Source organism: Amphiura filiformis, chromosome 15 (assembly GCF_039555335.1).
Source record: "Amphiura filiformis chromosome 15, Afil_fr2py, whole genome shotgun sequence".
Taxonomy (NCBI): Eukaryota; Metazoa; Echinodermata; class Ophiuroidea; order Amphilepidida; family Amphiuridae; genus Amphiura; species Amphiura filiformis.
Window position 1 is genome coordinate 49,835,493 of NC_092642.1, and position 23,312 is coordinate 49,858,804.

General features: G+C 37.6%; 1 protein-coding gene across 2 annotated transcripts in view; it reads left to right on the forward strand.

Moving 5' to 3' along the window:
- Positions 1-250: 250 nt before the first annotated feature.
- The window catches only part of LOC140171784 (ethylmalonyl-CoA/methylmalonyl-CoA epimerase-like), a 118,041-nt gene continuing 94,979 nt past the window's right edge, over positions 251-23,312 (forward strand). The window contains exons 1-5 of one of the 2 annotated variants that reach the window (XM_072195113.1): positions 251-314; positions 8,005-8,059; positions 8,204-8,242; positions 14,916-14,971; positions 17,103-17,249. In XM_072195113.1, coding sequence (XP_072051214.1) covers positions 267-314; positions 8,005-8,059; positions 8,204-8,242; positions 14,916-14,971; positions 17,103-17,249 — 345 coding nt within the window. In that variant the 5' untranslated portion in view covers positions 251-266. Of the gene's footprint in view, positions 315-8,004; positions 8,099-8,203; positions 8,243-14,915; positions 14,972-17,102; positions 17,250-23,312 lie in introns of both variants that reach the window. The other variant, XM_072195111.1, reaches the window with a different exon arrangement.

The window sequence follows — 23,312 nt, forward strand, 5'->3', positions numbered from 1 at the left end:
CATATTACCATGAATTTTGGCAGTGCCAATGTTTATTAGAAATAGGTAAACTGTCACCAAGAAATGGGACTTCAATAAAACAAAACAATTATGCACTGCATTGGAAGAAACCTAAGACCGAGAGAAATTGACCAATTTGCCTCTTTTTCTCATACTAGCATTCATGCTGAACATGGTGAATGTAAATATAATGTACACTGTCACTTCCGGGTTCAGTCGACGGAATTCCCTTAGCCTCGTTCTGGTTTGTTTGGGATATCCCCAAAATGGCGGCTTGCATCGGTCGTGGTATTTTCAAAACACTCGGCAATTTAGTAAGTTTTCTGTGTGATTTCAAGAAATGACAAAGCAGAATTGCAGCAGTAATCGAAAATTGGAAGTTTGCGCCTCCTTCAGATACAACTTTGAGCTTGTTTAGTTTTGAATATGGTGAAATATCGTACATGAAAATTTGGTTGATACAATTTTCCAAATTTTGGGTTGTCGAATTTGGAACCATATCAATAATCACTGAGTGTATTTTTGTCAGAGTGAAAAATGAAATGATCTATCACCGACAGGTTTATATGATAGTGACGTACAATTTTTTTTATCATGGGTGGAGGTTGCTGTGAAATCCGTGAAGTGGAGCGAAAGTAGACTACGCTAAAGTTTTATTCAGATTTCCTTTGACAGCTTACGCGCTGGACGGCTAGCAGTACGCTTAAAGCCATATTATAACATTATCATACAAAATAGATTAGCATTTCTTTGCCATAAAATGTTAGTTTTTACTGTCAGATATATCCCCTTTTATTTTTGAGCCGAACAAATACGGCAAAGCAAAGAAAATTGGAATTTACTACCAACACGTATGTCGCCAATACGTACCACTCCTTCGGTCATGTTATGGTACGACCCTTTGTTGTGTAGATCACCGTCCCGCATGCCGTGTACGTTACTGTGTGTTATGAACACATGCGAACACATGCTAACATGCGAACCATACCTCAACAAGACACCGATTATCTATGGTAATGGTCTGTTTTGAACCGTTTATCTTACATATACGGTGAGCCAAAATAAAAGAATTTGTTGTTATGGTTTATTCATTTTCCAAAAGACAAACTGGAAAAGCTGATATGATTATCTTGTGTAAGTTTAGGGTTTTTCCAAAATAAAAACACAACGGGACAGTGTAATATTCTCCTCATGTGTCCTGCGTTCGAGTCTATGAGTTTTATTGCAAGTGATTTAATGAAATCAATACAGCATTGATTTCAATCTATTTAACGCGTTAAACGGGAGATTCTATTCAATTCACTCGATAGCCTTATTAATTCTTTATACATATTCGTAATATTAATAATGAATATGTAAATAGTTCAAAGGTCAAATTAAAAAGTGGGTGTGTTTTACCTAGATATGACGGTAACTCATTTAACACCATAGAAGAGTCACGCGGTAGCCGTGACCAGCAAGTTTAAAAAAAAAAAGACTGATAAAGAAGACTAATAACAGATGCTCCAGCGAGACTATATTTACACGTAACATTAAAACACTTGACTTCTATTGTTCGATGTTATTTTTCGCTGGGTACAAAATGTATCTAAAACCATGCTAAATGTGATTTACAGTCCCGGGTGTAATATCGTGACAACTCATTAATTCCAAAAGGGCCACCAATCCTACAGTCAATCATTGTTCGTAATAAACAAATATTTTTGCTTCCATTTCACGCGGTATTTCATAGCGAAAATTGGTTGCAAATCATACTGATCCAGAATTTTTGGACACTGCTACAGGTCTACCTGGTTATCACATTCACACTACTTTTTCAGATTCACTTCCAAATATACCCTAGCAGTTTCCTGGATACCCTACATACAAATTCTGAGCCCCATTCGCCAAAAAATCAAGTTTTTCACAATTCTTTTGTTCTTATCGGACGACGCATCCATTTATATAATAAATGCTGTATTTCGACACAGTATTTTACAGCAGAGGTCCGTGGCCTAATGGTTAGTGCGCTTGACTCCAGATACGCTATCCCGAGTTTGAAACCCGGTGACCAACTGATTTTTTTTTTCAATGTTTTATTAAACAATTTATTGTCATTAATCAAGGATAACATAATTTTAAACATCCAGTGCTATTGTGATATTATTTTTTTATTAAAGCAAGTTGTTTTATTCTCATGGAAATTGTTTTTTGTGTTAAGGGCCTATTTAAAAACACAGCATCCGCACAAGTTCCGCTAGTATGGAAGGCCAGCAGGAAAAAAAATCCAAATAACATTTATCAAGCATATATAGTACGGAAGCGTCTATGTGACACAACTTGACAAGATAATTATCTTGCCATGTCTACTTATTATCAGCATTATGTCAAAATGAGGATATAAACTATCTCGCCAAGACAACTGAACAAACAAGTCAATATGGCAAGATAAATTATCATGCTAAGTCGACATACCAAAAATGGATGTCTTCTTCCCGAAATAAATTATTATGCCAAGTCAATTTAGCAACAAATTAATGTCTACATAGCAAGATATTTTGTCACGTCCAGTTGACTTAACAAACAATATAAGTCAACATGGTAAGATAAATTATCATACCAAGGAATAGTAATTTTTGACACCGTATAATTTAAATTATTGAAAAGCATCCTCGGGATGTAGAGGAGGGCGACCCGAAATTAAAGGTAAAATTAAATCTCAAAAGACCGCCGACAACCGCCGCTCAATAGGGATATCCAACTAGATTGCCCTCAAGCAGTGCTACAAAGAACCACAAACCGCGAATTTCGATATCCAGCTAGATTGCCCGCAGGACTCAGGAACCACAAATCTTGAAATATGGATATCATGCAAATTAAAACCACAAACCGCGAAAAACCGCCAACAACTGCCGCTTAATAGAAATATTCAACTATATTGCCCGCAGAGGCTACAAAGAACCACAAACCGCGAAATTTGGATATCCAACTAGATTGCCCGCAGGGCTATAAAGAACCATAAACCGCGAAATATGGATGTCCAACAAGTTTTAACTATAAATTAGCCCTCGATAGAGGGCAAAGCTTGAAGGATTAGGGAAATTATAACCACGAACACGAAAGTTACCTTAACAAACAATATAAGTCAACATGGTAAGATAAGTTATCATACCAAGTAATAGTAATTGTTGACACCGTATAATTTAAATTATTGAAAAGCATCCTCGGGATGTAGAGGAGAGGGCGGCCCGAAATTAAAGGGAAAATTAAATCTCAAAAGACCACCGACAACCGCCGCTCAATAGGGATATCCAACTAGATTGCCCCGCAGGGCTACAAAGAACCACAAACCGCAAAATTTGGATATCTAGCTAGATTGCCCCGCAGGACTCAGGAACCACAAATCTTGAAATATGGATATCCTACAAATTAAAACCACAAACCGCGAAAAACTGCCAACAACTGCCGCTCAATAGAAATATCCAACTAGATTGCCCAAGAGGGCTATAAAGAACCACACACCGCTGAAATATGGATGTCCAACAAGTTTTAACTATAAATTAGCCCTCAATAGAGAGCAAGGCTTGAAGGATAAGGAAAATTATAACCACGAACCGCGAAAGACCTCCAACAACCACCTCAATAGAGATATCCAACTATATTGCCCTTGAGGGCTACAAAGAACCACACACCGCTGAAATATGGATTTCCAACAAGCTTAAACAATAAATTGGCCCCGATAGAGGACAGGGCTTGAAGAATAAAGGAATACCACGAATCATGAAAAGACCGCCAACAACACGCCGCTCAATAGAGATATCCAACTAGCAGGGCTACAAAGAACTACAAACGGCGAAATTTGGATATCCAACTAGATTGCCCCAGTGCTACAAAGAACCACGTCCATTTTAGTTATAGGTATAGCTACATATACTGTATTTTTTATTGTCATAAATCAAGGATAATATTATTCAAACTTCTATTTTTCGCTTTATTCGTCTTATGGAGTACGTCGTAACCGGATGACTTTTCGAGCTTGGAGCTACTCGGCTTCATTCATAAAAAGAAACGAAATCTACCAAAAAAACGTTGACAACGTAAAGAAAGCAGCAAGTTTAAAAAGCCCCCACCTCGGCTCACTTTTTGAAACTTGGTCCCATTTGTAAAAGATACTGATTTAAACTTTGTCATAATTATCAACTTAAAACATTTCCAGAAGTGTTATGAATCTTTAATGTGCCGATGCGATATATTACTTAAAAGTTGTTAGCATTCTGGAACGATCAGAAAGGTTATTATGTTGTTCTTGGCCAATATCCTATATATGTTTTGTTTTATAATAATTATTAAGTTCATGATCAATGATTGAATTAAACGAATAACAAGTAGGCATGTTAATGGCAATGATGCTAAAAAACACCGATTTGCTGTTGATATTCAAAATGGGACCAAGTTTCAAAAAGTGAGCCGAGGTGGGGGCTTTTTAAACTTGCTGCTTTCTTTTCGTTGTCAACGTTTTTTTTGGTAGATATATATTTATCTTTAATATACTTATACAACAAATGTCCTGAACAAAATCAACGCATATTCCTGGGTACCCTCCTCGACCTATTTGTGTTGGGGTTAGGCCGTGGATTGTTGTAGTTACTAGTTTTTCTACATCTAGTCTTGTGGCCTGTAATGTACTGCATTTTAGGTGCAAAATATCCTTGGTTGAACTTAATTTGTAAGACCTCATGGCTATGTTTTGTTACCTACTTTGTCGGAATCTGCGTTAGTTGGGAAAGGGGGGGACAAAGGTAGATTGACATCCCTGTCCTAATTATACAAGCTTTAAGAGACATAATACAAACTAATTTGCATTATTCAATAGAGGTGTTCTTGGTGTCATTCAATACACACAAGTATTGTTTACCATCTTCATTTAAATCTAATATGCATAAACTTGCATAATAATTTATGCTGATCATGTAAAATATGTTAAAGTCAAAATTAGAGCTCTCTCTATTTTGATCACATAATGTACTTTGATGCATTTTAAGTTTGTTGAAATGTCCAAAAAATCAAATAATGTGGCCAGTGTTTCTAAATATGAACATGTACGTCTCTTGTTCAAAATTTATTGACCTGACCAAGATTATCTTGACCTGTCCAGATTATCTTGACCTGTCCAAATTATCTTGACCTGTCCAGGTTATCTTGACCTGTCCAGGTTATCTTGACCTGTCCACATTACTTGATATAATCAACAGTTGACCAGACTTTGAACAAAAGAAATACAATAGATAATGGAACAAAAGAAGAGGGCTAGACGTATATTCCCAGATAACTTGCGTTCACTAAAAAGATTGTGCCCCGAGCCAGCGCTCTAATTGGATAGTAAAATTACCCGACACTCAACTTGGGCTAGCTACAATGTATAACCCTGATCAGTGTACAAAATCGCTGCTGTATCAGCATGCGCATGATTTGCTGTTTTTCAAAAGCGGCATACATGTATAGACTGACACCCTCATTTGGTCAACGTTCACTAATAAGCCTTATACCAGTTGTAATAACTGCAAATTTTGAACGTTTGAGGACTTGTTCTCAAGTTGTAGCAGGTACCATAGGGTATCTTCAGTGTTAATTTAATTATTTTCATTATATAAATGTTGCAAAATATTAATATTGACAATAATTAACAACCTGTTTGACCTCTCCATATATTCATACATTGCTCACCTGTGTTTTCATATCATATTTTGTGGTGAAAAATGATTACAAATGTATAATTTGCAATCATTTTTGGAGCAACGATTTCTTTGTACCAACAGCTACATTGTAAGTATGCATGTGAATGCACATTAAACACATACACAACACTTGTTGGAACTCCCGGTCGGAGCCGGGAGTTTCAATTATTGGAACCGGCATTACAGGATTCGGGTCTAGCATGAATAACCCATGAGTATAAACTCAGCTTTACACAATGACTAATTTACATGGGCACCAAAGGCTGTGATCATGTACTGTTACTCAGCCAAGCATGACAGAGTATGGTCCGGATGTTCTATCTTCACAACATTAATTTTCTTTACCAGCACAGAGATACGAACAGCAAACATTTATGGCTGTCGTTATAGACCTGCAGGAATGGAGAAGGCTAGATTATTCAGCTATTTCCCACTCACTGCACTGCACTGCCATGGCATGCCCCTGCATGAGTGCCCATGATGACGGCCTGCCACTGGTATGTCTATTTGTACACAGTCCATCAGTAAGACAAAGGTACAATCCAAGTAGGATCGGAATGGATCTGTCCCGGGGGATCTGTCTCATGTTCCAAGGGCAAGGTTTCACCTGCAAAAAATTGTCCAATGATCGTGTGAAGTAAGCATGACCTAGTTGTTTTTACACGATAATCAGGACAAGCGGTTGGCCAGTGTGAAAGGTCTTTCCAAAATACTGTACATGTATTGACTTTTGCTGAATTAACTCTCTTATAGAGTCACCAGGCCATCAAATTATTATTCTCACATGCATACTGATACAGCGGTACCTCAAATTGTTGAGTATTGTCACCCTGGCTTTACAATTTTCACGCTATAGATGGGGGGGTGCTGGTATGATCTTTACTTTTTTGAATGAGTCTGTGACCTTTAACATGCTAGGTATTTCTCTTGTGTTACACTAGACATAAGCAAATAACTTGCATTCTGAACCATGTGGTACTTCATATTCATGCCTACATGTACTTCAACCAGCATATTCTGAAGAAGGCTTCATAAAAATTCGAGTTTATGTCTCAATTTGATAAACACATATTTTGGTTTTTGACCTGAACAGAATATTTTGAACCCCCCAAAAAAAACCCCACAAATTTGAACAATGTTGGATAGGGACCCCTGGCCCAGGACCCCTGATACATTTGTTTTGAGAGAGGAATCAAGGAGGCTATTACATGTATGCATGTTCACCAGAGCCAATCAACCATGTCTGAACAAGGACAAGGGGCACAAACAAGTTACATAAAGTCTATGACCCAATCATTAAATACCTTGCATATCAAACAGCAGGACCAGATTTACCTTTTACTGGGCGCGACAACATGATTGGCCCCCAGGATCTATGGATGGTACAAATGCACTAAGCACACACATTTTTTTTCCCTGTTGAAGCTCATATGGTCAATTCCATTATGGTTGAAATTTTAACAAATTGTGTTTAAAAGCGTATTAAAATTATCACTTTTCAAGCTGACATGGTCAAATATGTAAGACTAATTTGGTCAAAATAACACACACAAGCATCAATTTTGGTTTGGCCCCCCTCTAGATTGTGACCCCTACAATGTGTGGGCAAATCTGACCCTGTCAGATTAGATCATTCTGTTGAAGAAGGCTGTAGTGAATTTAGGAGGTTATTTTTAAGAACATTGAATTTCCCATATTATATGGATCATCATACAGACAAACTTTCATGCTAACATCAATATTAGTAAAAAATAAAATGAATACAATCGTTTGTGAATATGCAATTTTTGCCAATATATGTATTAAGGCTACCATATACTAAAAACACCAAAGGTCTAGCATATACCTGGTTGATTGGTTCTAAAGTTCTGGAGTTTTGTGATGTGTGTTTTCTTATGTATTTTATTGTTTTATTCTCCATATGTTTGCCTTTAATCTCAGTTTCAATTTGCCGCCTTTGTCCCCCATGGACCAGATGATCGTGCCACATATGGGCTGTATTTTTATTCTGCAGAATATTTCCTGTGAAGTACCTTGCTGCCTCTATTATATGTGGCTGACGTATACAATGTGCCACTGCCAAGATTTGACATTCCTGGCAGCAGCAATTGGTGCCAAAAAGGGATTTACACTGCAGAAAAATAAAATTGGTACTTTTGACCTCACCAATCGATGTGATGAATCAAATGAAAAGGGGGAGTTTTAATACAAATCTGAGATGTGTATGTGTGTCACTGTGAAAAACACACTGATATGATTTCAATATTTCTGAATGTTTGTTTCATTTCAGAGGAGGCCGTTATTATTTTGTAGAAGTTATGGTTCAGGGAAGCCTTGGAATCTAGGTAAACTCAACCATGTAGCGATTGCTGTGCCCAGTCTTGGTAAGTTTATGTAAACTCAACCATGTAGCAATTGCTGTGCCCAGTCTTGGTAAGTTTATGTAAACTCAACCATGTAGCAATTGCTGTGAGTCTTGGTAAGTTTAGGTAAACTCAACCATGTAGCAATTGCTGTGCCCAGTCTTGGTAAGTTTAGGTAAACTCAACCATGTAGCAATTGCTGTGTCCAGTCTTGGTAAGTTTATGTAAACTCAACCATGTAGCAATTGCTGTGTCCAGTCTTGGTAAGTTAAAGTAAACTCAACTATGTAGCAATTGCTGTGCCCGGTCTTGGTAAGTTTATGTAGACTCAACCATGTAGCAATTGTTGTGCCCAGTCTGGGTAAGTTTAGGTAAACTCAACCATGTAGCAATTGCTGTGCCCAGTCTTGGTAAGTTTAGGTAAACTCAACCATGTAGCAATTGCTGTGCCCAGTCTTGGTAAGTTTAGGTAAACTCAACCATGTAGCAATTGCTGTGCCCAGTCTTGGTAAGTTTAGGTAAACTCAACCATGTAGCTATTGCTGTGACCAGTCTTGGTAAGTTTATGTAAACTCAACCATGTAGCAATTGCTGTGCCCAGTCTTGGTAAGTTTAGGTAAACTCAACCATGTAGCAATTGCTGTGTCCAGTCTTGGTAAGTTTAGGTAAACTCAACCATGTAGCAATTGCTGTGTCCAGTCTTGGTAAGTTAAAGTAAACTCAACTATGTAGCAATTGCTGTGCCCGGTCTTGGTAAGTTTATGTAGACTCAACCATGTAGCAATTGTTGTGCCCAGTCTGGGTAAGTTTAGGTAAACTCAACCTTGTAGCAATTGCTGTGCCCAGTCTTGGTAAGTTTAGGTAAATTCAACCATGTAGCAATTGCTGTGCCCAGTCTTGGTAAGTTTATGTAAACTCAACCATGTAGCAATTGCTGTGCCCAGTCTTGGTAAGTTTAGGTAAACTCAACCATATAGCAATTGCTGTGCTCAGTCTTGGTAAGTTTAGGTAAACTCAACCATGTAGCAATTGCTGTGCCCAGTCTTGGTAAGTTTATGTAAACTCAACCATGTAGCAATTGCTGTGCCCAGTCTGGGTAAGTTTATGTAAACTCAACCATGTAGCAATTGCTGTGAGTCTTGGTAAGTTTAGGTAAACTCAACCATGTAGCAATTGCTGTGCCCAGTCTTGGTAAGTTTAGGTAAACTCAACCATGTAGCAATTGCTGTGTCCAGTCTTGGTAAGTTTATGTAAACTCAACCATGTAGCAATTGCTGTGTCCAGTCTTGGTAAGTTAAAGTAAACTCAACTATGTAACAATTGCTGTGCCCGGTCTTGGTATGTTTATGTAGACTCAACCATGTAGCAATTGTTGTGCCCAGTGTGGGTAAGTTTAGGTAAACTCAACCATGTAGCAATTGCTGTGCCCAGTCTTGGTAAGTTTAGGTAAACTCAACCATGTAGCAATTGCTGTGCCCAGTCTTGGTAAGTTTAGGTAAACTCAACCATGTAGCAATTGCTGTGCCCAGTCTTGGTAAGTTTAGGTAAACTCAACCATGTAGCTATTGCTGTGCCCAGTCTTGGTAAGTTTATGTAAACTCAACCATGTAGCAATTGCTGTGCCCAGTCTTGGTAAGTTTAGGTAAACTCAACCATGTAGCAATTGCTGTGTCCAGTCTTGGTAAGTTAAAGTAAACTCAACTATGTAGCAATTGCTGTGCCCGGTCTTGGTAAGTTTATGTAGACTCAACCATGTAGCAATTGTTGTGCCCAGTCTGGGTAAGTTTAGGTAAACTCAACCTTGTAGCAATTGCTGTGCCCAGTCTTGGTAAGTGTAGGTAAATTCAACCATGTAGCAATTGCTGTGCCCAGTCTTGGTAAGTTTAGGTAAACTCAACCATGTAGCAATTGCTGTGCCCAGTCTTGGTAAGTTTAGGTAAACTCTACCATATAGCAATTGCTGTGCTCAGTCTTGGTAAGTTTAGGTAAACTCAACCATGTAGCAATTGCTGTGCCCAGTCTTGGTAAGTTTATGTAAACTCAACCATGTAGCAATTGCTGTGCCCAGTCTGGGTAAGTTTATGTAAACTCAACCATGTAGCAATTGCTGTGCCCAGTCTTGGTAAGTTTATGTAAACTCAACCATGTAGCAATTGCTGTGTCCAGTCTTGGCAAGTTTAGGTAAATTCAACTATGTAGCAATTGCTGTGTCCAGTCTTGGTAAGTTTATGTAAACTCAACCATGTAGCAATTGCTGTGCCCAGTCTTGGTAAGTTTATGTAAACTCAACCATGTAGCAATTGCTGTGTATATTGTATATATTGTATATTTTATTAGAAATCACATAGCAGCCAACGTATGTAGCCATTGCTGTGAGTCTTGGTAAGTTTATGTAAACTCAACCATGTAGCAATTGATGTGCCCAGTCTTGGTAAGTTTATGTAAACTCAACCATGTAGCAATTGCTGTGCCCAGTCTGGGTAAGTTCGGAATATGTAAACTCAACCATGTAGCAATTGCTGTGCCCAGTCTTGGTAAGTTTATGTAAACTCAACCATGTAGCAATTGCTGTGTCCAGTCTTGGCAAGTTTAGGTAAACTCAACTATGTAGCAATTGCTGTGTCCAGTCTTGGTAAGTTTATGTAAACTCAACCATGTAGCATTTGCTGTGCCCAGTCTTGGTAAGTTTATGTAAACTCAACCATGTAGCAATTGCTGTGTATATTGTATATATTGTATATTTTATTAGAAATCACATAGCAGCCAACGGCTGAATTGCATGACATTTACATTAAAAATAGCATTATGAAAAATACATACATTTATAATTAAAACACTCAAACATTAAAAAACATACAAATAAATAAGAACACATTATAATTGCACTTGACTGGATTTGGAACAATATCAAAAAAAGACTGGCAATAAAAGCAAATTACATTGCTTTTAGGATGTTGGTGAGAAATGGTAGGGGACTATTTTGAAATCTGTTGGTCCTACATCTAAAAGAGTCAAATTTTGGTTGTCTTCTAAGAGTCATGTGGGAGTGATACTTACTAGGTGGAAACCAGTGTGAGAACCTCACAGACGTGCTTGCTTTCAGGACAAATTCCTTGCAGATGTTTTGTCTCCTCTCAGACAACGAATGAAGTTCAAGGGTAGCTAAGGAATCTGCATAGGTAGTATACTTTCTACCAAGGATGTATTTGCAAACACGTCTCTGAATTTTCTCAAGCTGGGCCACCTGATTATGAGTAAGACCAGAATGCCAAAGTGGGGCGGCATACTCTAAAACAGGGCGGATGTACCCCTTGTACACCAATAACAACTCCTCGGGTGAGAGATGCTTCCTTCAGTTTACGGAGCATGAAGAGTTTACGATTGGCCTTCGCATACATTGAATCAACTTGTTCATCCCAACATAAATTGTTTTGGATCATAACACCCAGGAGATTAACCTTCTCAACAACAGCTAATTTATGATCATCAATGGACAGATCAACATGTGGGGTAGCCTTCTTACCAAAATAAACTTGCATGGCCTGACATTTTGAAGGGTTCAACTTCAGTTTATTGCTCTTAGACCACTCATTCAGGTCATCAAGATTCTCTTGGATTGCACTATCATCACTTTATGCCCGATTTTCACCTATTGTCAGGTCATCAACATATTTCCAGACTCTGTATACTGGACATCATTCAATGCATAGTTGATCATGGCAAGAAAGGTAATAGGTCCCATGTTGGTACCTTGTGGAACACCTCCAGAGAGAGTAACCCATTCAGAAAAGGTTTGCTTGTACTTAACCCTTTGCTTACGGGAGGAAAGGAAGTCAATCACCCACTCCACAATTGCAGGGGAGACCCCCATCTTCAACAAATTTATGACAGCAATTCTGTGGTCTATCATGTCGAAGGCTTTGGTATAGTCCGTAAGGACAAGAGTGCTAACATTACCAGCCTTTTCAGCTCCAGAAACCATATGATGGTAAACATCAATGAGGCAGTGGGTGGTTGACATTCCTTTCTGATTACCATAGTGTCCAGTCTTGGCAAGTTTAGGTAAACTCAACTATGTAGCAATTGCTGTGTCCAGTCTGGGTAAGTTTATGTAAACTCAACCATGTAGCAATTGCTGTGCCCAGTCTTGGTAAGTTTATGTAAACTCAACCAAGTAGCAATTGCTGTACCCAGTCTTGGTAAGTTTAGGTAAACTCAACCATGTAGCAATTGCTGTGCTCAGTCTTGGTAAGTTTATGTAAACTCAACCATGTAGCAATTGCTGTGTCCAGTCTTGGTAAGTTTATGTAAACTCAACCATGTAGCAATTGCTGTGCCCAGTCTTGGTAAGTTTAGGTAAACTCAACCATGTAGCAATTGCTGTGGCCAGTCTTGGTAAGTTTATGTAAACTCAACCATGTAGCAATTGATGTGCCCAGTCTTGGTAAGTTTAGGTAAACTCAACCATGTAGCAATTGCTGTGGCCAGTCTTGGTAAGTTTAGGTAAACTCAACCATGTAGCAATTGCTGTGCCCAGTCTTAGTAAGTTTAGATAAGCTCAACCATGTAGCAATTGCTGTGTCCAGTCTTGGTAAGTTTAGGTAAACTCAACTATGTAGCAATTGCTGTGCTGAGTCTTGGTAAGTTTAGGTAAACTCAACCATGTAGCAATTGCTGTGTCCAGTCTTGGTAAGTTTAGGTAAACTCAACCATGTAGGAATTACTGTGCCCAGTCTTGGTAAGTTTAGGTAAACTCAACCATGTAGCAATTGCTGTGCCCAGTCTTGATAAGTTTAGGTAAACTCAACCATGTAGCAATTGCTGTGTCCAGTCTTGGTAAGTTTAGGTAAACTCAACCATGTAGGAATTACTGTGCCCAGTCTTGGTAAGTTTAGGTAAACTCAACCATGTAGCAATTTCTGTGCCCAGTCTTGGTAAGTTTAGGTAAACTCAACAATGTAGCAATTGCTGTACCCAGTCTTTTTGATGTTTTTTTTAGGTATTTAAATTCTAAGGCTCTATTAAGGGGGTACTACACCCATTGATTTTTGCTTTTTTTTGCATTTTGTGAAGAAATTACAAAAAAAATTGGACAAAGTGGTATGCAAAATGAAGGGCAAATCTTCTCGTTTTATTGGTGGCATCGGTATCAACGTAGCTTACATGCTTTTGAAGATAGAAGCCAAAAGGAGGTACATCACTGATGATTTAAATTCACTTCATTTTGGAAAGCTTACTATCAACGGATTTCGTTAAAATTTTGGATATGTGTTGCTAACACGTTAGGGGAATAAAGTTGATATGTAAAATGGGAATAAGTGGTTCCTGATTTCTTTTATGACTTCATGAACTTGGTGCTCCACAACTATCAAAAAGGAACTGGTTAAAATGCTTCTATTTTCAATGTTGAGCTATATTTTGTATTTTTAACTTGCGACATTATTTCACTGAAACTTAATTAAGCCACAGGTAACAGGTTACCACAACCATACTACAGCAATGTTGAAAAAAATTGTATTTCTTGTCACCTATACCACCATATTGGGTAGTTTTCCGTAAGCTTAACGTTTGTGATTTTGGTAACTATTTTATATTTATTTGTGAAATCCATCTCAACTAGGCATTCAAAATTGTACTCACCATTTACATCCCAAGGTATATTAGTATATCCACCTTGCACTTCTCGATATATATCCAGTTAAAGACAGAATATCAAAATTATTCCTCATTATGATATCACAAACTCTCACATGTGTATTCAAAATTGATGCTTAAATTTGACCTGAACCAATTGACCTATAACCTGACATACGGTGACCTAATAGCCTTTTCTTCTCCTAACAACACATTATAGTATTATTGACTAATGACTATGCATCTATTGTGTAAGTGTTTATATATTTTGCATGCACCACTAGATTTTCTATAGAGAGTATAACAAAGGATTTAATGTATTCTATTCATGTACCCTACTTGAACATGTTGAATGGAATAAATCATGGTTTGTTATGAAACACGCATCTGAGTAACTAGGATACAGTAAACAAAATATATATAGGGCTAAAATGACTTACTACAATTGTTTAAAAGCACTTTTTTTTCTTCTTTTTTCATATTTTTTTATTTCACATGATCCGTGCATATATCGCCTAGCTATAAATGAAAAAATATTTATTTAGACCAATCAAACCAATATATGGGTGTAGTACGCCCTTAACCAGTCTACATATATATGGATAGTGCCGCCAAACATAAACAAATACTGTGGTCTGTCATCTATAGCTATGGACCTACTTAAAGCTTGACATTTAGTTGGAAAATGTGAGCTTACCATGGTCACACACATTTTGCACATCACTCTTGAACTTCAAGTTGAAGCCTAAAGCCACATTATAAAATTTGCTGAGTGGGATGCCCTCATTATTTTTCAAAATTCTGATTTGTACAAGATTGTAATGTACTTTAATATTAAACTAACATACCCTGCAAAAATCAAGACTATGGGTGCTGTAGTTTTGACAAAATCCAAGATTTTGAGGAGAAAAAAACCAGAGTACATCGTTTAATTACTGTGATGAAAATATTAGTCAACCGCATATGGGATGTTCATAACACTCTATGTAAATGGCATGCGGGAAGGTCATAACACATCAAAAGGACCAATCTCAGTCACGATTGACAAAGTAACAGGGTCAAAATTAAAAGGGAAATATCTGACCGTGAAAATAACTTATGGGGAAAAGAAATACAATTCTATTTTTCTTATGAAATAAGATTCTCCTAAATTCATTTTGGTCACTTTGAATGATATTATTGTTTGTTTACTTTGTTTCTACAGAAGGGCAGACAAAATTATATAGAGATGTTCTAGGTGCTAAAGTCAGTGAACCAATGGTAAGTACTTTATCCCCAATCACTGATTATGTTCCTCAATAGCCACGTATTTTGTTCCGACCTGTTTAATAGTTTTGAGATGCATAATGGGCCGAGGGACATCCGACTAAGGCTATTGACAATAGCCCGGTGACTAACCTCTGTAGATCTCAGTGAGCCTGGTACGTCATCTGCATTAGACTGCCTCCACCAGTGGTCCACATTGTGCTTGTAAAGTGATATGTTTCGTTACCCCGATTGTTTACTAATGAGGGCAGCTGTCATTTTTTTCTGTTCTGCACATATAAAATCTGATTTTTTTTGTCAGTTTTTGATTTCAAAATGCACAATTTGTCAATACGCTCGCTAACGACTATCATGTTCTTTCAACACATATATTCAAGTGCAAGCCTTGAAATTGGCTTCTTTAGAAAACAAAAATTACGGGAGATATTCATCATTTTCCACCCCGGTATCCAAAGATTTATCGTCTGAATATATCGTGCATGTGTATCGATCCCGGGTATTGATTTAGTTTCCCTGCTGTACAATGTAATTATTTACCAGGCGATGTCGCTGTGCACCATTGACATTAATTTGTTGGCCTTGTACTTGTACGTGTGTTATTGGCTTCCTTGTTTACATGCACATTTCTTGCAGACCTTGAGACATTGGACCTGTAAGTGTTACCCTGGGTGGGACCCTGATATCGCCTACCACTACGCTGCGCTGCATTGGACTTACTCACATAATCAACATTATTCGCTGACTGGCTTTCACTTACGCTTGTGCCATTACCACGAACTAGACCTCTATCTTGCTTACGTGCTTCAGATTGTCTACAAATTCTGACTTCTTCTATTAAGGTTAGATTGGACTTGCCTTGCATATGGTCATATAAACTTTCATCAGACACCCCAGCAACCAATCTGTCTCTGATAATTTTGTCTTTGTGTGAACCATACTCGCAATCGTCAGCAAGTTTGTATACATCTTGGATAAACTTTTCAATGGGCTCACCAGGTCTCTGTTGTCTTCTGTTGAACTTTGCACTTTCAACAATTGTATTTTTTCTAACGTTGATGACCTCTTGATAAGATGCCTTTGATTCCAGAGTTGCCAGGATATCGCTTGGCTGAATCGCCCATGCAATAGAGTAGCAATGAGACCTGATCTTCTTGGGGCTGTTAGATAAAACCGCTGGATTGTCTATATCTTTCAAATCACTGCTTCCATTTTTACCAGTTCTTGGTTTGCTGTGCCCCGTTTGCACCTTGAAATTCGCCTGGCAGAGGCAGATGTGATGCCGGAATGCCTGACGGAGGAGTAGGGCCGTCATCTATAATGGCTCATTGGTCAAACACTAATTGCCACCATGTAAGAATATCGATAAAAGGCGATGGACACAAGCGGTATAGAGTTAATGTCAATTGTGATTTATTCGCTGTGTAACAACCTTTGACCAGGTAACTAAATGTTGTAGTCGGGCGCTTTTACTACACCCATGTTAAACAGCTAAAATAGCCAGTGTGGACTCTTTCATAAATCAAATTGTCATAACAAGATCGGGTTTTGGTGTAGGATGGGTTACATAAGTGCAGACTTTCATTAGGCTGAAAAAAAATAGTTGGCATGCCCTTTATGTACCAATACCTGGGTCGGTTGATATTTTTTTTAGAATTTTGTTGTTGCAATTTCTACAAAATACAATGTGCATAGAGAATTTGAGAGAAATAGAGACAGTATGCGCTTTACAAATGTACGCATCTTCAGGTACGAATGTTATCGAAAACACTATTGAAACTGTGATTCAAATCCATGCAGGAAATATGACTGAACACAATTGCTATCCCACATTTCCCTGTTAAAGTTACAGCGTATGTTTACGCTGCCAAAATTAACAAAACAAATGCAGAAATCAAGTCAGAATTTGCAAGAAATTGATGACTTTATGTGTTTATACTGCAGTTTAACATATTATAAATAAAACACATATTTTGAATATTATAAACCAAAATATGACATTTCCTTATGGTCATATTTAAAAAACAAAAACAAAATGTGACCGTGTTTTTTCAGATTTTTGGGTCGGTCGATCAGGGCAAATTTTTTATAAGCATTATTTGTATGAATTGTTATGTGTATTTCTTAGGACTTGCCAGAGCATGGTGTAACAGTGGTGTTTATAGAACTTGGTGAAACCAAACTAGAATTACTTCAACCCCTAGGAGAGAAGAGCCCAATAGCGGGATACCTAAAGAAGAAACCAGCTGGAGGAATGCATCATATATGTATAGAGGTAGGGTACAGTGCTTTTGAATACCCTCTGAGATAGGGTTGCATGACTTAAGCTTTTTGTAGTCGACAAGTTGTCACCAAATAGTCGCAACAAGTCAATAAAGCCTGAGTTAATTTTCATGGTGTGCGAACCAGGCATTGTGCTCACTGTCATGCAAACACTACGCTTACGGGGGTTACTTGTGACCCCCACCCTCTTGTTCACTATTTTGACAATTATGGGCATTTTCTTTGGTGTTTGTTGGATCCTAATGATTATTTACATGGTTTGGGGACCCCTGAATAATATATTTATGCAGTTTTTACAAGAATTGTAAAAACTGCACTTTAAGAGCTAATTCAGAATGCAAGGGCACTGTTCAGCCTAAAAGCTGTTACATATCCCCCTACTGAAATTTCATCATAAGGTATATTGCTGATAGCAATTGATAGGCAAAAGTGATGCATGCTGGGAATGAAAAGGGCTCAAATTGGCCATCGTGGGTGATGGCCTTCCCCCGGACATTGAGAGAATGGAATGAGTTGCCCAAAGAAGTAGCTGGAGCGCCCTCAATCGACGCCTTCAAGCAGCAGCTTCAAGCACTACCAACCCATACCAGAGCAGCACGTTAGATACCAATCCATTTCAGCACAGCACATGCACAGCACTTAGACTGATATCCAGCCTTATCCTTTTGCCATTCCCCCCTTTTTTTTATTTCTTTTGTTTGTCATTTACCACCATTTTAAGTTGACAAGAGTGGCATATAAATAAAGCCGCCCTGTCGACGTACTTAAGAAGAAGAAGAAGAAAAATTTGATGAGTTTTGAGCCCTTTTCATTCCCAGCATGCATCCATGTTTGCTTTATGATTGCTATCAGCAATATATACCTTATTTCTTATTATCAAATCAAAGTTATCATAAATAACAGCATCTGTCCAGATTTTAAGGGGGTACTACACCCCTCGATAAATTTGTGTCTATTTTTGCATTTTTCTCAAAAACTTATAACACAGTGGTAACGAAAGTTATGTATATTATTGGGGCAAGGAATCCAATAACTACACTGGAATTTCAGTGACCCAAGACAAGCGGTTTGTTATTTATGATAAGAAATAAGGTACCGCTAGGATGTACCTCATTTCCTGTCATATATACTGAACCGCTTGTCTTGAGTCGCTGAAATTTCAGTGTAGTAATTGGATTCCTTGCCCCAATAATATACATAACTTTTGTTACCAGTGTGTTATTATTTTGAGAAAATACAAAAATAGTCACAAATTTACAACAGGGGTGTAGTACCCCCTTAACTCTCAAGCGTATTTCATTTGTGCGTAGTAATAGACACTTCCATTGAATTACATGTGATACAAAGTTTGTTGACCCCTGTATGATTCTATGGGCAGGTCACCCCTATATTAAGATTTAATGCTACTGCCACACCGAATGTTTAAAAGGCTGAAAATTTCGAAATATGGATAAACAAAAATGGTTGCTAAAGGGGTCGTTAAAGGTAAAACACCATCACAGCCTAATTTTACCTAAAACTGCAAATTCTAAGGACACCAAAAAGTTTTGTTTGATAAAGTGCATAAATGGCTTACCTAGACCTGAAACCATGTAAGTAGATACCAAAAATGCATAATTACATAATTCTTAATGTGACAAAATTCCCTTAAAACTAGAAAATAAAGGTGAAACCTGCCCCCTGGTTTTTGCATGCAGGATCCAATTTTGGACAAGGAGTTTTGGAGAAAATGGTGGGCACTTGTCAAATCCTAGCTAAGACCCTGATAGGGGGATGGTGGTTTGTCTTGTATAGAAGCAGATTAAATGGAGCATCTTTTGCTCCCAGAATGACTTTCAGAAATGTGAAGCATGCAAAATATTACTATTTTTAAAATTTATTTGGTCAAATATGAGGATAATTGGAATACTGGAAGTATTGACAACTAATTATGCCTTTTGTTACAATGCTCCTGATTGGTTAATTACACAATATAATCATTAAAAGTAACCAATTAAAATACAGCTTTTAGATTTCTTGGCAATTTTAAGCTTAATCCCCTTCAGCCCTACTGACTCTTCTTACCATATCTCTGATTGGCTCAATACATGATATAGCCCTCTTTGTAACCAATCAAAATTGTTCTTACAGGCTGATAATTCAGCTAGTAGTCCCCATGGGGTTAATCAGGGGTCTTGCAAAAAAAAAAGCACATCAAAGTCAGTAATCATTGGACATATCAAAATATCCTTTATTACTATTAAGTTTATTACTGAGTGTAATGACCTCACATCACTGTACATTACTATAGGAAATAGCCAGTTATACTATGAATTGGATGCTTAATTGGTTATAGTATGGATGTATACTGTAGGAAATACATATTTAGTTTTATCAGTGTAAGGATGTTGTCTATTCATGGTCTCCTGGTGACTGGTCCTTCATTAGGAGTCACAAGGGCAGAGACCTTTTAAAGCAATAATGTGTGATTTGCATAAAGAATAGATTCCTATTTAAATGTTTGTTTTTACTGATCACATTATCCCCTTTTAATTTCGAGCCAAACAAATGTGGTATAACGAAGAAAATTGTGATTTCATTCCAGCGCCTATGTTGTGTGTACCGCGGCTCTCCGATCGTATTACATGTAATATTGCACAGAGCATCGTACTCGACGTGTGTACATATAAGCTGACATCCACGGGACATGTTAGCAAGCACTCGATCGGCGAACTCTGAATAAAACCAGGTCTCCCCGGTTTAAATATAAAAACTTAAATTTTACTGTTATTAAAGCACTTCAGGCTTAGTCTTTTATGTAGTATTTTAGTACACCACTGGACATTATAATTATGCACAAAGTAGAAATCCAAGTAAAATTGATGGCGTCGCTGTGAAGCAAACCACACATTATGGCTTTTAAAACACCTTCTTTATCAGCCTTTTTTACTTTGGCTTTTATTCAGGCCCCTGAACCCTTGGGCCCCTGGACTTTGTCCACTCTGTCCACCCGCTTGCTATGCCCCTGATTTTAAAATGTTGCTTTCTTTATTGATCAGTGAGTCCATCTTGGTTTTCCTCCTGTAGTATAGACAGACAGGTTTCAAAATGATTGGTGACCAAAAATGCAGAGATCGCTGTGCTCTTCATATTCTCAACACTTATCAGTTGCACACACATAATGATTATTTATACCACTGCAATAAGCCCTTTCGCAATTCCAGAATCATGATGCATTATGGGTAATATTTACCAATTTTTTTTTAGATAAACAAGAGGAGGCTGCAGTGTGTTTGCAATGGCGGCAAACTTTGCACTTCCTTCAAAAACACATTTTTGTAAAACATTTTTTATTCATTCCTACATATGTTAATATTTCCTGTGATATACAAATACAAATTCCCTGTGAACTGTCAGCGAAATTCCAGTGCAAAACGTTTTTATGCAAACGTCAAAGTTCACCCCATTGAAAATGTATAGTAGCCTTGTCGTGTTTATCTCCAATTCATCGGCAAATATTACCCATAATGCATCATGATTCTGGAATTGCGAAAGTGCTTATAAATGAACTTGAAATGATGAAAGGTCAAAATACATGTATTTCATAAAATTTGTTAAATTTTTTGTTGTTTGTGATGAAGATTTGTTCTAAATGTCAACGAGGTAGGGGAATCTTAGCATGAGGTATATTAGCAAACATCGCGCTCTTCTACGAATTTATACTTAATTGTGCTAATTTATGAAAAAGCATGAGTTACTTTGTTCAAAATAAGAGATAGTAATCAATAACGTAGCCAGGTTTTCGGAACCGAGGGGGTTGGGGAGGAGCACAAACTAGTTAATATACCAATGGAAATATTTGTTCCTGATGGAAGTTGTGAATTGTTGACCCCATTGTTTTTTGTCCAGTGCACTCAAGAATCTTCCAAAGTGGGGGTGGTGCAGAGCAGAATTTCAATGCACGTTTATATTACGTGGCAATGTAAACAGGGAGATTGGGGGGACTGAAAGCAGGCCCCAGTGGCTACACCACTAATAGTATTTATGCTCAATCATTATTTTGTATTTATTAATACTATGCAGCATGAAACTAAAAGAGTAGATGGGCTGGAGTAAATGGCTGCAGCAAAAAGTATATGTGTGTAAAAGTGCGATTTGGAACCTGTTTGTATGTAGATAATGAGTTTGATCCCATGATGCTAGCCGGTAACCTGTTCCAGGTGCTAGGCATCATATAGCAGAAGGTCCTGCATTCTGCAGACTTGATGGGTTTTGATAGTAACATAATTATAGTCAGTCAGGAGGTGATATCATACATAGAACAGGCTTTCTCTAGCAGGATATTGAAAGGAGATACAATCAGAACTGGCAAATTCTTAAAATGGTCTGTCAAAAATCACTTGCCCCCCTTTTAACATGCCAAAAATCTTCCCTTCCCTTTCTTGTGCCAAAAAACCTTTGCCCTCCCTCTATCATTCTTACTGCAATGCCTTCACACATGTCAGATTTTTGGTAACCCAAATTTAACACCTTATAGTTTAATCATGATACAACGAAAAGGAACTTTTCTTTATATGAATGTTTTTCTACATGTTTTTAGGGTGAATGTCAAAAGGGTGACCGCAATCTGTGCTAAAAATTGCTTTCCCCACTTTCCCCCTGCTAACAACTGCTTGCTCCCATCCCAAAATAAAAAAAAAAAAAAATCCCGGGAAACATCCAGGATCACACAAAACTTTGGGTACGGTACATATAATTATTGCACCACCCCTTTTGCATAGCACATGCAGCTGCACAACCCTGATTGGTACCAGCTATAAATCATATTAAGACTGTGTCATTGACATACAAACATTCATTCGTTTCTTTAAATCATGTTAAACAAAAACACACTACTTTTCAGCAATTGCATTTTAGTGTGCATGTTTGAATATCTATGAGCTAATCGCTTCAGGCTAATTCCTTGTGAGTGAGCCCTCTACTGGCCAACAACTCACCAACAAATTCATATGCATGTACTTTATAGACAATTTCCTGTTTATGGCATAGGAAACCAGCTCAGTGGCCTAGACAAGGACGTTAAGTTTGCAATCTAGTTAGAAAATGCGCACCAGGCCTTAATGAGTTTCATATCTAATTGAAAAGTCAATGACAACTCATATGAACAAAGCGTTCCATCAGTCAAGGCTAAATTCTATATGTTAATATGTTTAACTCTATACTCACTATGGACCACTATGGCCTCAACCCTATGGCATAGTCCAATAACCTCAATTAAACAATCATAGTGCAAAATGTGACCTCAAGTTGAAGAGTATGATTTTTTGTACCCAAATTTTCAAAGGTCATTCAATGAATGTGCAACTGTATTGGGTTTCAAGAACTATGCCCCTGATAGATGAGCATGTTGTGGATCCTAGTACCTGAAACGTGATCTGCTTATTTGTTTGTTTATTTGATTGTTTTGTCTTAAAATTCCATTTTGTTATCTCTAGAATTTCTAAACTACAGTTATATTTATTTAAATGCATGTTTCATGCAGAATTCATAATTTATCTTTATAAAGGGAAAATTTTTGACATTTTTGGCAAAGTTTGTAAAAAATATTGACTTTTGTATATATGCGATGATAAGGGTTAGTTAAAACAACGTTGTGTCCTGTTTTATGTAGTAATCAAATTGGAATTATTTCCACAAAAACTAAAATGTCATGGAGGAATTTGATAAATGGATGTACTGTTGGAAATTATATTATTAAAGTGAAGTTGAGAAGCAATTATTTTTTTATTATTATTAATGTTAGTGCATTTTGATGTTGTGGTCTTTCCCCTCATTTGTGTTGGTTTCAAAAGTTTGTCCCTTTTCTCCTTCACACATTATGACATGCTGCGAATATCAGAAAGTAAATATCCACTGCTCAGTGCCAGAAGTGGGTAAGCTATTGCACTTACCCACTTCTGGCACTGGCACTTATAATCAAGCTTGCTTGGGTACCCATCTGCTATCGGGATCTGCTAAAGCCAAAAAAAAGTTTGCCTCTCAAACCTGTGCGCATAAGTAAGTGAACGCTATCCTA